This window comes from Emydura macquarii, unplaced genomic scaffold, assembly GCF_026122565.2.
Source record: "Emydura macquarii macquarii isolate MOO-44397 ecotype Brisbane River unplaced genomic scaffold, CSIRO-AGI_Emac_v2 contig_2205, whole genome shotgun sequence".
In the NCBI taxonomy this organism is placed as follows: domain Eukaryota; kingdom Metazoa; phylum Chordata; order Testudines; family Chelidae; genus Emydura; species Emydura macquarii.
The window spans coordinates 11,097,436-11,113,531 of record NW_027132342.1 but is presented as its reverse complement, the minus strand read 5'-3'; the positions used below and the strand labels follow the sequence as shown (position 1 = coordinate 11,113,531).

General features: G+C 40.2%; 1 protein-coding gene across 5 annotated transcripts in view; it reads right to left on the bottom strand.

The window, feature by feature from the left end:
- ARHGAP8 (Rho GTPase activating protein 8) overlaps positions 1-16,096 on the bottom strand; it is a 126,320-nt gene that overhangs the window by 18,467 nt on the left and 91,757 nt on the right. For all 5 annotated transcript variants that reach the window (XM_067559346.1, XM_067559345.1, XM_067559344.1 and 2 more), the window contains one exon: positions 10,405-10,478. In XM_067559346.1, coding sequence (XP_067415447.1) covers positions 10,405-10,478 — 74 coding nt within the window. The remainder of the gene's footprint in view (positions 1-10,404; positions 10,479-16,096) is intronic.

Genomic DNA, 16,096 nt, shown 5'->3' with positions numbered 1-16,096 from the left:
TTGCTTTCAAACTCATTCACAACTCCTCTTTTGCCTACCTCTTGCGCACCCTTCACCCATGGTGACAATCTCGATTGTTCATTTCCTTCCTCATTCCTGTCTCTATGCAGTTACTTCACTGTCCATCATTTGCAAAGCACCCTCTCCATCCAATTCACCAAACCCAAACCCTCCATTAATGAAGACCCCCTTTAAATCTAAACTGGATATCTTTCTAAAACATAGGCTTAGCTCATCCAGAAGTTATGGTCTTAATCACTGGACCATAGAAATGTAAGGCTGGAAGGGACCCTGAGAAGTCATCCAGGCCAGCCCCCTGCGCTGAAGTAGGAGCAAATAAACCTAGACCATCCCTGTGCTTAAAACCTCCAATGATGGAGATTCCACAACCTCCTTGGAAAGCATATTCCAGACCTTAATTACCCTTATAGTTAGAAAGTTTTTCCAAGTATCTAACCTACATTTCCCTTGTTGCAGATTATGCTCATAGCTTCTTGTCTTACCTTCAGCAAACATGGAGGACAATTGATCACAGTCTTCTTTATAACAGCCATTAACATATTTGAAGACTGTTATCAGGTCCTTCCATCATATCGTTTTCTCAAGACTAAATATGCCCAATTTTTTTAACCTTTCCTCATATGTCAGGTTTTCTAAACCTTTCATCATGTTTATAGCCTTCCTCTGGACCCTCTCTAATTTGTCCACATCTTTCCTAAAGTGTGGTGCACCAAGAATCAGACACAGTACTCCAGCTGAAGCCTTACTGGTACTGAGTAAAATGGGACAGTTAGTTACCGCTCATGTTTTACATACAACACTTCTGTTAATACACCCCAGAATGATATTAGCTGTTTTTGTAACTGCATCACATTGTTGAGGCCTATTCAATTTGTGATCCATTATGACTCCCAGATCCTTTTCAGCAATACTACCACACTAGCAAGTTATTACACATTTTGTAGCTGTGCATTTGATTTTCCCTTCCCCCACTACTTTGCACTTGTCTTTGGTGAATTTCACCTTGCTGATTTCAGACCAATTCTCCAATTTTTCAAGGTTGTTTTAAATCCTAAATGGTTGTAACAGCTCTCAGCTTGGTGTCATCTGCACATTTTGTTAAGTGTACTCTCCACTTCGTTATCCAAGACATTAATGAAAATATTTAATAGTACTGGACACAGGACTGATCCTTGCGGGACCCAACTAAATATGCCCTCCCAGTCAGACGGCAAACCCATAACTACTCTTTGAGTCCAGTCTTTCAACCTGCTGTGCACTCACTTTGTAGTAATTTCATCTAGATCACATTTCCTAGTTTGCTTATGAGAATGTCATTGTGGAACTGTGTCAGAAAGCCTTGCTAACATCAAGATACCATGTCTTCTGCTTCCCCTCTATCCACTAAGCCTGAACCTTATCAAAAGAGGAAAATATATTGGCATGATTTCTTCTTGACAAATACATTCTGGCTATTCCTTATAACCTTATTATCGTCTAGGTACTTACAAATTAATTGTTTAATAATTTGTTCCAGAATCTGTCTTGGTATTGAAATTAGGCTGACTGGTCTATAATTCCCTCGGTCCCTTTGTTTCTCTTTTTAAAGATAGTTGCTATGTTTGCTCTTCTATATGTGGAAAAAAAGCATAATCAAACAAAGTAAAAATCTTAAATGAATAAAGCTATACCAAAGAATCTCTGCTGATAGAAATTCCACGCTTAAATAATAAGAATATAGAAGTAGGAATATATTATTGATCACCTCACTAGAATGGTGATGGTGAAATGCTCAGGGAGATTAGAGAGGCTATAAAAATAGAAAACCAATAAAAATTAGGGATTTTATCTATCCCCATATTGACTGGGTACATGTCACCTCAGGACAGGATGCAGAGATAAAGTTTCTAGACACCATTAATAACTGCTTCTTGGAGCATCCAGTATTGGAATCTACAATGGGAGAGGCGATTCTTGATTTAGTCCAAAGTGGCACACAGGAGGTGAATATAATTGAACTACTCAGTAATAGTGACCATAGTACAATTAAATTTAACATCCTTGTTGGGGACGGTGGGCAAATACTAAAGAAGCCCACCAGAGTAGCATTTAACTTCAGAAAGGGGAACTATACAAAAATGAGGAAGCTATTTAAACTGAAATTAAAAGGAATAGTCACAAGAGTGAAATGCCTACAAGATGCATGGAAACTTTTTAAGAACACCATAATAGAGGCTCAAATTAAATGTATACTTCAAATTTAAAAAAACACTAAGAGGACCAAAATAATGCCACCATGGCCAAACAGAGAAAAAGAGTCAGTTAGAGGCAAAAGGCATCCTTTTAAAAATTGGAAGTCAAATCCTACTGAGATAAACAGAAAGCTTGCCAGAGTTTATGTTCCTAAATGTAAACGTATAATTAAGCAAGCCAAGAAAAAAAAAGGTTGAAGAGCAGCCAGCAAAAGACACAAAAACTAACAGCAATTTCTTTTTTATGTGCACCAGAATCAGGAAGCCTTCCAAACAATCACTGTGGCCACTAGACAATTGAGGTGTGAAAAGAGTTGCTCAAGGAAGAAAAGGCCATTTCAAAGAAACTACATTAATTCTTTGCATTGGTCTTCACTGCAGAGAATGTGAGGGAGATTCCCACACCTGTGCCATTCTTTTTAGGTGACAAATCTGAGGAATTGTCCCAGAGTGAGATGTCAACAGAGGTGGTTTGGGAACAAATTAATAAAATAAACATTAATAAGTCACTAAGACCAGATAGTATTCAGGCAAGAGTTCTGAAAAAACTCAAATATCAAATAGGTTATTTACCACAATTAGTAGTTCTGCTATCACTTAAATCAGTTTTTATACCAGATAATTGGAGGATAGCTAATGTGACACCAATTTTTAAAAAAGGCTCCAGAGGAGATCCTGGCAATTACAGGCTGGTAAGTCTAACTTGGTTGAAACTATTGTAAAGAACAGAATCATCAGACAGGTAAATACGATTTGTTGAGGAAGAGCCAACACGGCTTTTATGAAGGGAAATCATGCCTCACCAACCTATTAGAATTCTTTGAAGGTGTCAACAAACATATGGATAAGGGTGATCTAGTGGATATGGTGTATTTTGACTTTCATTAAGCCTTTGACAAGTCCCTTTCCAAAGGCTCTTAAGCAAAGAAAGTGGTCTTAGGATAAGAAGGAAGGTCCTTTCATGGATCAGTAACTGGTTAAAAGACAGGAAACAAAGGGTAGGAATACATTGTCAGTTTTCAGAATGGAGAGAGGTCAATTGCAGTGTCCACAAGGGTTCTGTATTGGGACGAGTACTGTTCAACATATTCATAAATGAACTGGAAAAAGGAGTAAACAGTGAGGTGGCAAAGTTTGCAGAGAATACAAAATTACTCAAGATAGAAAGTCAAAGCAGACTGTGAAGACCTACAAAGAGATCTCAGAAAACTGGGTGACCAGGTAACAAAAGTGGAGATGAAGATCAATATTGATAATTGCCAAGTATTGCACATTGGAACACATAATCCCAACTATACAGACAAAATGATGGGATCTAAATTAGCTGTAACCACTCAAGAAAGAGATCTTGGAGTCACTATGGATAGTTCTCTGAAAACATCTGCTCAACATGCAGTGGCAGTCAGAACAGCTAACAGAATATTGGGAATCATTAGGAAAAGGATAGATTATAATACAGAAAATATCGTATTGCCTCTTTATAAACCTATGATGTGCCTACATCTTGAATATCTGTTGCCCATTCCCAGCTTCTGGCAAACACAAGTTAGGGACACTTCAGAGTATAGTTTTGCATCGTTGCCCATCCTGGCTAACAGCCATTCATGCACCTATCCTCCATGAACTTACTTAGTTCTTTTTTGAATCTTGTTATAGTCTTGGCCTTCACAACATTCTCTGGCAAAGAGTTCCACAGGTTGACTGTAAGTTGTGCAAAGAAATACTTCCTTTTGTTTATTTTAAACCTGCTGCCTATTGATTTCATTTGGTGACCCCTAGCTTTTGTGTTATGAGAAGGAGTAAATAAGGAAGGACTTCTTCACACAATGCACAGTCAACCTATGGAACTCATAGCCAGAGGATGTTGTGAAAGCCAAAAGTATAACTGGGTTCAAAAAAGAATTAGATAAGTTTATGAAGGATAGGTGCATCAATAGCTGTTAGCTAAAATGGTCAGGGATGCAAACCCATGCTCTCAGTATCTCTAAGCCTCTGACTTCCAGATGCTGGGACTGGACGACAAGGGATATATCATGTGATAATTGCCCTGTTCTTCTCATTCTCTCTGAAGGATCTGGCATTGGCCACTGTCACAAGACAGGATACAGGGCTGGTTGGAGCCATTCTTATATTCTCCAGTCCGCAGGGATCTCATCTGTCCTCCATGAGTTCTTGAGGACAACTGCTAACTGTTCAAAAATTGCTTCAGCTAGTCCCTAAGCACTCTAGGTTGCATTTAATCAGTTCCTGCCAACTTCTTATTTATCTAAATATTCTTTCACCTGTTCTTTTCTGATTGTGGATTGAGCTCCTTCCTTCTTGTTGTTAGTATTAATTGTGTTGAGTATCTGGTCACCATTAACCTTTTCAGTGAAGACTTAAGCAAAATATGCATAAAACACCTCAGCCTTCTTGATGTCATCAGTTAATAACTGCTAAGCAGAGGACCTATATTTTTTGCTTTGTCTTTCTTTTGCTCCTAATGTACTTAAAGAACCTCTTCTTGTTGCCTTTTATGTCCCTTGCTAGATGTAATTCATTTTGTGCCTTAGCCTGTCTGATTTTCTCCCTTCATGGTTGTGCTATTCTTTTGTACTCCTCCTTGGCAATTTGTCCAAGTTTCCCCCTTTTTGATTTTCAGGCCATTGAAGAGCTCCTGATGGACCCATATTGGCTTCTTACTATTCTTCCCATCTTTCCTTCGCATTGGGGTAATTTGCAATTGTGCCTTTAATATTGAGAAACTGAGAAAGCTCTGCTGAACTTCATCACTTAAATTTTATCCCTTAGATGTCACCTTCACTTGGGCTATGTTATGCAGGACATCAGACTAGATGATCATAATGATCCCTCTGGGCCTTACATTCTTTGCATTATGAAAAACTCACAACTTCAGTTAGGCCCTAAATTGACAAATTATCCCAATCTCTGGATTTCCCACTGCTTCCCCATTTTGCATGTCTCTCTCTTTCGAACTACAAGCTCTTTGGGATATTGTTGGCAATGAGTAAACATAGCATTAATAATTATTATTTAAATGTATAACAACATTATTAGCAAAATAATGACACCTTAGACAGGGATTCCTGATAAAAGTTCCTATGTGATTAGAAGCTATGAACTTGCCAATCATTATCAAGTGATTATCAACATATAGTCCCTTTTTAAACCAATAATCTGTGTGGCAGAACAAGATTAGAGTGTGGAAGCCATCTTGGGATTCTTGCTTTTCAAGCTAATGAAGGTTACTTTCAGAGCCCTGCAAATCTGTGGGTATCCACTTTATATCCATGAATATCCGCAGCGGGGAAGCTGTCTAAAGATCATAGCCTTTGTCGCTGCTTTCCCGCCTTCAAGATCTGGGGGTGAAGGCCGGCTGATCAGCTATTTTGTGGGGCCCCCGGGAACCAGCCCCGATCAGCTGTTTGGCAGGGGGCCCCTGGGCTGGTGACCACAGGATGACTACCCCAGCCAGCAGCCTTGGGGGAAGACAGTTCCCTGAAGCAGGCCCCAGTCCTCCTGGAATCCACATTTGTTACATCCCTGCAGAAGTGGTCAGGATCCCCAGGCAGGGGATGATTTCACAATGGGGGCACCCCTAGGGAACAGAGAGCAAGTGCCAGGGCCCAGAGCTGGCTTCCCCTTAGCAAAGGCGGCAACAAGCAAGAGCCAGCTCCAGGACCACAGGAGGCTCTGAAAAGACCCTCCCCTTATCCCAGCCCCAGAGGCCCTCCCAGTGGACAGCCTGCCTCCTGCTCCCTTCATTCCTCTCCTTCACTTTTCTCCCCAACCCTTCGGCCCAGCCCCCTTCCCCTCCACTGTCCCCACCCTCCCAGGCAGCCAGGAACTCCTTCCCCTCTGCTCTCCCAGGCAGCCTGATTGGCTGTTCCGCGGGGCCCGTGGCTGGCCGCCAACCAGCTGTTCCACAGGAGCCTGGGATGGCTGCTGGTAGGTGGTGGCGGCGGCATAGGGGGGTGTTGCCAAACAGCTGATTGGCAGCCTGAGGCTGTGGGTGTGGTGCAGATGTGGTTAGATATAAAGCAGGCAGTGTGGATTGCAGATTGGATAGACGCTGATGCTTGTGGATGCAGATCCACATTTTCATATCTGCACAGGGATCTAGTTAATTTGCCTCTCTGTGTGAAAAGGGAGTTTGGACACCCTTCCACCTAATAGCTGGCTGCTGCGTCTTGAGAGGTGGAAACTTGTTCTGGTTTGGTGCAGCACCCAAAAAAGATCATCAGGGCTACATCCTGCTCTGTTTAGCATTTGCTTTGCCACAGGAATCTTATCAGCCAGGACAGGATTCCAATCAGGTGGGCTTGAACACAATTGGTTTTGTCCTTGATATGGAACTGTAGCCTTCACTGCGCATGCAGGATAGAATTGCCAGCCAGACTCCCTGAGGTTGCCAGCACGCAATGCAAGGCTGGTTCTCTGAGCGCTCCAAATTCTAAGTACCTGATCTGAAGCTTACTGAAGTCAATGGGAGTCTTTGAGAGACTCCAACTTTAGATAAGGCACTCAAACTGTTGTGAACAGTACATGCAATGACACCTATGCTCTTTTTAAGCAGGTGCAAAAGTGCATGTCCATCATCTACTGGTTAACATTTCAATGACATTGCATGTGCTAGGAGGCTGAGGATGTCAGAAAATGTCTCAACTCACAAACCACACTCTGTTAGAAACATTGGTTCATGATGAACTCCCTGTGGTTGGAAACATGACAGCCCTGCAGATCTGTGCTTAAGTAGCGGACAGCAGAGCACTGGGAAAGTCCATGCCCACAGCAGGTGTCTGGAGCCTGTGCCAGCAGTACGAAGAGAAAGGAAAAGGAAAAATAGTTAGGCTTGCCAGTGCTTGGCTAGAATATGTAGCTTTGAAAAATGTTACAGAGAAACTGAACTGAATGTATCCAGACTTAGAACTTTTGTTCAGAAGCATCATCACACTTCCTTAACTCCTGCCCTCCACAGGCTGAGCAAAATGCACTGAACAAGCTGGTGGATTATAGTTTCTTTTTAACCAAAAACAAAAAAGATTTGGTCTGGAGCAAGCCAAAGGATTATTACTGCCCACAGGGTAACAAAATCACTTCATCAGGAAAAGACTTTCAATGACAAGGCTGACCCAGTGCTTTTCTTTATCATAACAATGAAAACTGAAAGCCTGAACTTTTTCTTTTGTTCTTTTGATGTAGCTGCTATAGCAGACAGAGGGTATCTAGGCCAGACTCACCAGTTGGCAAGGCGGGAGAGCATGGGATCAGTGTGGCAGTCAACTGGAGAGAACATCAAGAAAGAAACAAGATCTGAAGTGCAGGGGGTGTGGTACCAAATCTGTCCAGCAGATTGTTATGGAAAGACAAATTGTTAGAGCATAATCATGGTTACAGTACCTTGATTTCCTGCTGAACCTCTAAGATATTCAAGAGAATATCCGTGTGTGTGCACCTCTCCCCCCAAAAAACCAAAGCCAAAATCTCTCAAAATGTTAACTGATCTAACTATATTTTTATAATTAGTTTCAAGACATTAAATGCATCATAATTCAAGACAACTTCATCCTTTATTTAACTCTGTACACATCAGTGGAGTAACATGAGGGAGGGATTTAGTCTATTAAGATTAGTTTAATATACCAAAGTAAAGTCAAAATCTTGATGGTGGGATGTGTCTGGAATAGAGCTAACTGCTTTCACATGGTGATGGGTGTCCTGTATTGGAATATGCACTGATAATCTCCAGAAGCTATAATTACCCATTCACAATGCCAATCAGAGGGATAGTCTGAAGTTGCTGCTAATTCCCTTGCCTTAACACATTCCTCGCAGTGAACAATATGCATTCTCTTTACCTAGCTACAGGATGTTTGGCATGTGCTACACTTGTAATGGTTCCATCTCTTGATTTGGCCTGGAAACATTACTTCTGCTTACCATTAAGTAAGACTCCAAAAAGTAGCAATCAAGTGGAACTCTGGCTTTTGGATCCAGAGGTCCTCAGGAAAAACCCCAATAGAGGTGCTCACATACTGAAGACCTGAGGTTTTAACAGCACAATTGGCCTCCTCTCCATTATTTGGCCTCTGGATACTGCAGGTGATTGAAAGCAATCCATATTGCTATGAGAGGAAAGGAGCCAACCGCTCTATACACCTTTATGGATGCTGTATTCCACTTCTTGCCAATCAGCAGCAGATATTCATTCATTACCTCCCTCATTTGGCCATGAAGATAATGCTCCAATGAATTAATTTTACTGTAGGTATGAATGCCCAAGTAAGGATCACATGGATTGTTATTTAATGTTGGAATAAACTAAAATTTTAACCTACAGGGCCTCATGATTAGACCAAGAAATTATGGGTCTATCCACAGGCTCCATTGAAGTCAATGGGAGCTTTGTCATTGACTTCAACAGAGTCAGTATTTCATCCAGAGAGTCAGCAATAGAGCAAGAAGGGGAATTATTTTCTCTGCAGTGATTAGTACGGATGCTTCCCAGAGGCAATTTAAATAGGTTTGAACCATTTGCGTTCTGGTTTAAAATGAGCTCACAAACTCAAATCTCATTGACTATGAACACTGAGGGTGAAATTCACCCCTCCAGAAGCCAGTACAAAATCTATCATGGGACTTAGGTGCCGCATAGGCCTTGTGTGAACCCCCTTCTGTAAATGGGGTGAGTGATACCCTGAATGCATATGGTTATTCTGGGTACCGATGAATCATCAAAACAAGTAACTTTTTAAAAAAAGGAAATCTCAGATAAAACTGCCTTATTTTGGGTGCAAAAACAGAGCTGAATATGGTTTCCACCTGAAGCAAAACAAACATAGAAAGCAAAAAAAACCAAAAAAATCGGCCAAGATTTCTTCAAAACCCATTCAAAAGGTTACCCATCCTTAGTGAATCTTTTGGCACACTAAGCCCAAAGATTGGCTTTTAAAGAAGAATCCAAGCCACTGTTTTTTTCACTTGGATTTATTCATGTTCTGTTATTAAAGTTTCATACAGATGTCGTCTGTACTCTTGGGTTCCATTCCTTTTCTTCCACTGACTTACTATGTGAGAATGGGCAAGTAACTTAACCACGCCGTGTCTCAGTTTAACTATCCATAAAACAGGGATGATAATGTAATCTTCCCTACAGGGCTGCTGTGAAGTTTCATTAATGTTTGTGAAACTCTGCGATCTTTGGACAAAAAGTATTATATTTTCATTAAAACATGAAGGCTCAAAGTACCTAGTTGCAATGCATCAGAAGACCAGGAACCAGAATGTGATGCTCTGAGAGTCAGAAACTGATCCTTGTCCACCCCTCCTCCTCTTTTCTAGTGGAAAGTAACCTACATGAACCCTGAACCTATCATACAATGCTGCTTCTTTGTGCTGATCAGCGGCACTGGCTGATTCATTTAGGGTGGGGCCAAGACCCCTCCCCCCTGCCCAATTCCTTGGCCAGCTGTGTGAAAAGGAAAGGAGCACCCTTTTGGGTAGCTGGCACAGAGAAGTAGGAGAGTATTCTCATGCTTTCACATTTCCCTGCATGGGAACCAACAATGCTGCCCTCAGTTGGTAACAGATATACATTTTATAAACTATAAATGTAGGGTCTGACCTGCGGTGAAAGGAACTTTGATGTCAATGGGAATATTTTGCTGAGTGAGGACTGCAGGCTCACTCCTGTAAAGTAGGTTTTTTTCAGGTCTGAGTTTCTTATGACATTGATTTTTTTTAAAGCTGAACTCCCCATTGATTTTTACTGGGAGTTCTACTTTTAAAAAAATCAATGGCACAATATGGGCTAGGAAGTGTATGTCAAGAATTTTTTTTTCACTTGCCATTTCCTGGATGTGAAAGTAAACAAAACAAAACAAAACAACCTTCCACTAGCTTTTTTTTACCCTGTGGGACAACCATGTAATAATAACATGATCCTACCAGAGTTTTTGTCAATTCAGGCCTCTATTCAGCAAAGCACTTGAGCATCTGCTTAGTTTTCACTGAAGACACTGGTTTCTTTGAAGCATATGCTTCAAATTAGGTATGTGCCTAGATCTTTGGTGAACTGGGCCCTGAGATCTGTGTAATTTCATAATGATGTCATTGTGCAGATATTTCCCCCCAAAACAAAAACTGATCTCACCTTTACTTTTCAGGTAGCACACAGTTTGCTTCATTACTGGTGGGATTAGTTGACCTTTATTTTTGTCCTTGAGACTGTTGGAAGAAATAAAAGTGCAACCACATTTAAATGACATTTATAGACTAAAAGAAAAGAGCAGCCTCCAAATAAATCTAAAGAGATACATTTGATACCATACATTAAAAGCAAGTGCCTGCATCACACTCAAGTTCTCTACAATGATAAAACAGCACCTCCCCCGTCAAAGCTCTAACCAAATCCAAACCAATGCCCTATTGAAACTAGCACGTCTAAATTTTATACAAAGAGTCATGCCTAAATGTCTTTTTTCCTGGTAGAGAAAAAAAATATACACACATTTCATGCCAAGCAATAAGTAAGTGCTGTTTACTGTTCTGAAACAGAATCAAGGATAATAAGGCAGAATGATGTTCCAGTCTAACTTTACCCCACTTTTGATTGTTTTCACTGTGGTTATTGTTCTCTTAGATTAGCAATCCACAGCAGGGTTGCTTATAACAATAATGCAGTGACGACAATGGTGATGTTTTTGATTGGATTTTGCTGTATGTCTTTAGTGGAAGGGTTTTAGGAAGGCTTAAAGACACAGAGAGGAGGACTTTGCTGTGACTGTTTTATAAGAAGTCTTGATCAAGGAATGCTGCAAGTTTAGTGGGCTTTTATCATGTAGATTTTTCTTTGTCATTTGTCTCCTTTTAAACTACTATGTATGTATAATTAAAAGGATATTGTACTATTTATTTTTGAAGGCAACGTGATGCAGTGAGGTTGAGTTTATTAATGCTCTGAATGATCCCCATGAAATGAGATTTCTCTCTCTCTCTCTCTCTTTCATGAGTGAGCAGCTGAGGCAAATATCGAACACAGCATTTTCTTAATCTAGATAGAACAGAAAATTCTGCAATTATCTCCCTTGTTAAAAAAAATAGAAAAAATATGTTCAGATTTGACAGGTTTTGAAAGTATAATAAAAAGACGGTCAGTATTTTTTTGAGTATTCCATTACTGTTTTAGAGCACTCAACAACCAAAAAAGGCAGAACTCAGGTTTTAAAATGGTATATATTTACATGCATAATTGTGTGTTTGCTATTTGAAATCAAAATCATGTTTATTAACAAACTCTGAGCACTAAGACAAAGTAGTACAGAAGTCTGTGAATGTATTAATCATCTTTCAGAGATTGCAGTCACTGTGGCTGATACACAGCAAATGTAAGATGTTCACCCAAGATCTCACACACATCAAATCATACCCTCACAGCACTATTATGAGCTTGAACAGCTCAAGTGGAGGGGTATACTTTTTCATTTCAGATTTATTAGGATTTCTTCTCTCCCTCTGCTTATGGTTTGCTCATTATTTTGTAAAAATACATGAATTACATTAGTTGAGGTGTATTTAACAAACTGAGAGCTGATAGGTAAGGTCCCATGGGAACAAAAGCTAAGGGAAATAAGAGTTCAGGATAGGTGGCCCTCAAAGAGACACTATTAAAGGCACAACATCAAACTATTCAGATGCAAAGGAAAGATAGGAAGAACAGTAAGAGGCCAATATGGCTGCATCAGGAGCTCTTTAATGATCTGAAAATCAAAAAAGAAATCCTACAAAAAGTGGAAACATGGACAAATTGCTAAATACGAGTACCAGAGACATGCACAAACATATAGAAACAAAATCAGGAAGGTTAAGGCACAAAATGGATTACGCCTAGCGAGGGACATGAAACACAATAAGAGGAGGTTCTATAAATATCTTAGGAGCAAGAGAAAGACAAAGGAAAGAGTGGGTCAACTTCTTAAAGAGAAAGGAGAGCAATGGATGACATAAAGAAGACTGAGGTGTTTAATGCTTATTTTGCTTTAGTCTTCACTAAAAAGGTTAATTGTGATCAGATGCTTAGCACAATGTTAACCACTAAGTGGAAGGAACAAAAGCCAGAAAAGGGAAAGAACTGGTTAAGAATATGTAAATTGGTTAGATGTATTAAAGTTGTCAGGGCCTGCTTAAATTGATTCTAGGTACTTAAGGAAGTGGCTGAAGTAATCTTGGAACTATTACAGATGATCTTCAAGAACTCAAGGAGGAGTGGTGAGGTCCTACAGGACTGGAGAAGGGCAAAAGTGGTACCTATCTCTAAAAGTGGGGACAAAGAGGACCCAGGAAATTATAGACCAGTCAGCCTAACTTAAATAACTGAAAACATACTGGAACAAATTATTAAACAATCAGTTTGTAAGCAGCTAGAGGATAATAGGGTAATAAGTAATAGCCACCATGGATTTGTCAAGGACAAATCATGTCAAAACAACTTAATATCCTTCTTTGACAGGGTTACTGACCTAGTGGCTAGGTGTGATGGGGTAGGGGAGGGAAAGAGAGTAGACATGCTGTATCTTGATTTTAGTAAGGCTTCTGACCTTCCCACATTACATTCTCAGAAGCAAACTAGGGAAATGTGGTCTAAATGAAATTGCTATAAGGTGGGTGCGACAGATATGGTAATTTCCTGCAATATACTGGACAAACCTTATTGAATTAAGTTTAAGCATTTTAGGAGTACTTTGTATTAAAATGCAGAAGCGGAACTGTATAGAACATCTCCATGTAGGAAACCTGAGCAATATAAACTCTGGGAAGTATTATGAGCTTCAAAGGATGTGAACTTTTAGTGGGTGGAAATACCTGGAGGAAGGAACGTGAATTCCCCACCTCCAGACCTAGGCTTTTAAAGCTACTCCTGGACGAGAAACCTATGGTCTGACCGATTACCTATTCACACTGTTAGGATCAAAGATCCAAACTGTATAAAGAAGACATTCATGGGCATGTTTGTTCCCAGCCAAGGCAGTTTTTGAACTTGTAACCATAAAAACCTCTTGGTGGGGTTTGAAGATCTGTTCATCTGCCAGAGCTCTCGTTGGAGATGGGGTGATCTCTCGTAAGCTTATGAGCATGAGTTTAGGTTCATTTAATGTTTTAAATGTTTTCTCTGTAATGCTTTCACCTTAAGAATAAATGTTCTTGCTTATGAAAAGTTGCTTGGTAACTTATATCAATGGGCAATTACACTGTTTAGAGACTCCGAGGAGAAAGCAAAGCAGGTCATTTTAAGCAATGTGTGGAATTTACAGTGTAGGCAGGAAACTGTGTAGCCTGTAAAAACCCCAGTCAGGAGGGAGACACGTGTGTCTTTCCAAGGCAGTTGATGTCCGGGGAGCTGGAAGCCTGAGAATGGGTGTCCTTGTCGAACCAAAGAGGGAGAATACAGGTGCAATTGCACAGAACTGTGACAGTCAGTGCATAACTGGCTGAAAGACTATACTTGAAGTGTAGTTATCAGTGGTTTGCTGTCATAGTTGGAAGCCATATCTACTGGGGCCCCACAGAGGTCAGTCCTGCATCCAGTATTATTCAATATTTTCATTAGTGATTTGGATAATGGAGCGGAAAGTATGCTCGTAAAATATGAACATGACAAGGTGGGAGGGGTTGCAAGCCCTTTGGAGGACAGGATTAGAATTCAAAATGACCTTGACAAATTGGAGAATTGGTCTGACATCAACAAGATAGAATTCAACAAAGATAAGTGCAAAGTACTTCACTTAGGAAGGAAAAATCAAATACACAGCTACAAATTAGAGAATAATTGGCTAGGTGACAGTACTGCTGAAAAGGATCTGGGGATTATACTGGATCACAAAATTGAATAGGAACCAAAAATATGATGATGTTGTGAAAATGGCAAATATCATTCTGTGGCGTATTAACTGGAACGTACTATATAAGACATGGGCGATGATTGTTCTGCTCTTCTTGGCACTAATGAGGCCTCTGCTGAAGTAATGTATCAAGTACTGGGAGTTATATGTTAAGAAAGATGTGCATAAATTGGAAAGCATCCAGAGGAGAGCTACAGAAATGATAAAAGTTTAGAAAACTTGACATATGAGGAAAGATTCAAAATATTGGGCATGTTTAGTTTTGAGAAAAGATGACTGAGGGGGCACTTGATAATAGTCTTCAAATATATTAAAGGCTATTATAAAGAAGACTTATCAATTGTGCTCCATGTCCACTGAAAGTAAGGCAAGCATTAATCAGCTTAATTTTCAGCAAGAGAGATTTAGGTTAGATATTCCAAAAAGCTTTCTAACTAGAAGAGTAGTTAAGTTCTGGAGTAGGCTCCCATGGAAGGCTGTGGAATCCCTGTGTGGATTTTAAGAATAGGTTGGACAAATACCTGCCAGCAATGGTCTAGGTATATTTAGTCCTGCTTCAGCTCAGGGGGCTGGACTAGATGCCCTCTCAAAGTCCCTTCCAGCCCTACATTCCTATGATTTTTATTTTTATGTTTTAATTACTTGCTGTTAGTATCATATTTGCGTGGATGTGTATGTTTATTTTGACCAGCTCTTTACATATATATATCTAAAGTTACATGGTCACATACTATTTTTCCACAAGACCCCCGCCTTATTCAGTGCAGAAGATGGATCTGCTCTGGGGATGAATCAAAGTTTCATAGTTAATGAATTGCCCTCCTCCCCCATCTTCTGAGTCTCCTGTCTCTTTGTCTAGCCACTCTGCATCTTCCGCCTTCCCCCAGCCGTTGCCCCCTGCACATTTACAAAAATGTTTGTGGATATTTTTCCAATTTTTGGACTGCTTTAATGTGTTTAATATACACACACATTATATCCATGTTTAGATTACAGAGCCATGTGATAATCAATTTATCATGTATCTCTGGTAGGCCCACTAATCTAACTCCCTTGATCTCATTCTACTATTTCAAATGCCTGAGCAGCTTTAAACCACTATCATTTAAAGAAAAATCAACCTGCCACACAAATGTTTCCTCCTCCTTTTCACGAAGTTACCCCTGCCAGGGGAACAAAATTCAGTTCTGGTCTAGTAACAGCTTTTGTGTACATAAATGTGTCCCAATTTTAAACTGGAGTTTCTCATGGCCTTGCAGAGCAAGCATTGTGAGCTTTCTACCTTTGTAAAGGGGAGATAGATTCCCAGCCCTCCAATGAGACATACACGTTAGATATAGCGCTGTGTGTGTGCGCGCACGTGTGTGAACACTGTGCTCTCTTATGGCAGTGTATCTAACAGGAAGTGCGGAAGAAAGAGGAAGTAGGCTTGAGAGAGATACAGAGCCAACAGTGTTTGGGGCCTCTTTGTAAGAGAATTAAAACCACTTTCATCTGCTTTGTTCTTGATGTAATAATTTAATAGAAGCAATTCCCTGAAATCTGAGACTTCCTGCTTCCTCAAGAATACTCCAGTACCTGTGGCCATTATCTTAGAATGAACATGGAGCAACAGAGCTTGCACTACTTTACACTACTCCTTTTACCTGTTACCTTGACATCAGACAATGTGTCTATATATGCATGGGGGGTAGGGTAGAAGGAAGGAAGGTCAACAACAAGGAAAAAATTTTGCTCAGACAGAACAGGAGTTTGAACATGGACAGGAAAGTAATTCTAATCATATACTGCTGCTGATAGGTGCAGTATCAAGATCTAATCATGCATCTTCTTGTTCTGACCCACACGTGCCAGGAATCATTCATTTCAATATAAAAATAGCTCTCGACTAGCCAGTGAAAGAATTTATAACCTCACTGTAGGGCCAGGTCTAGGTACAGTATCACA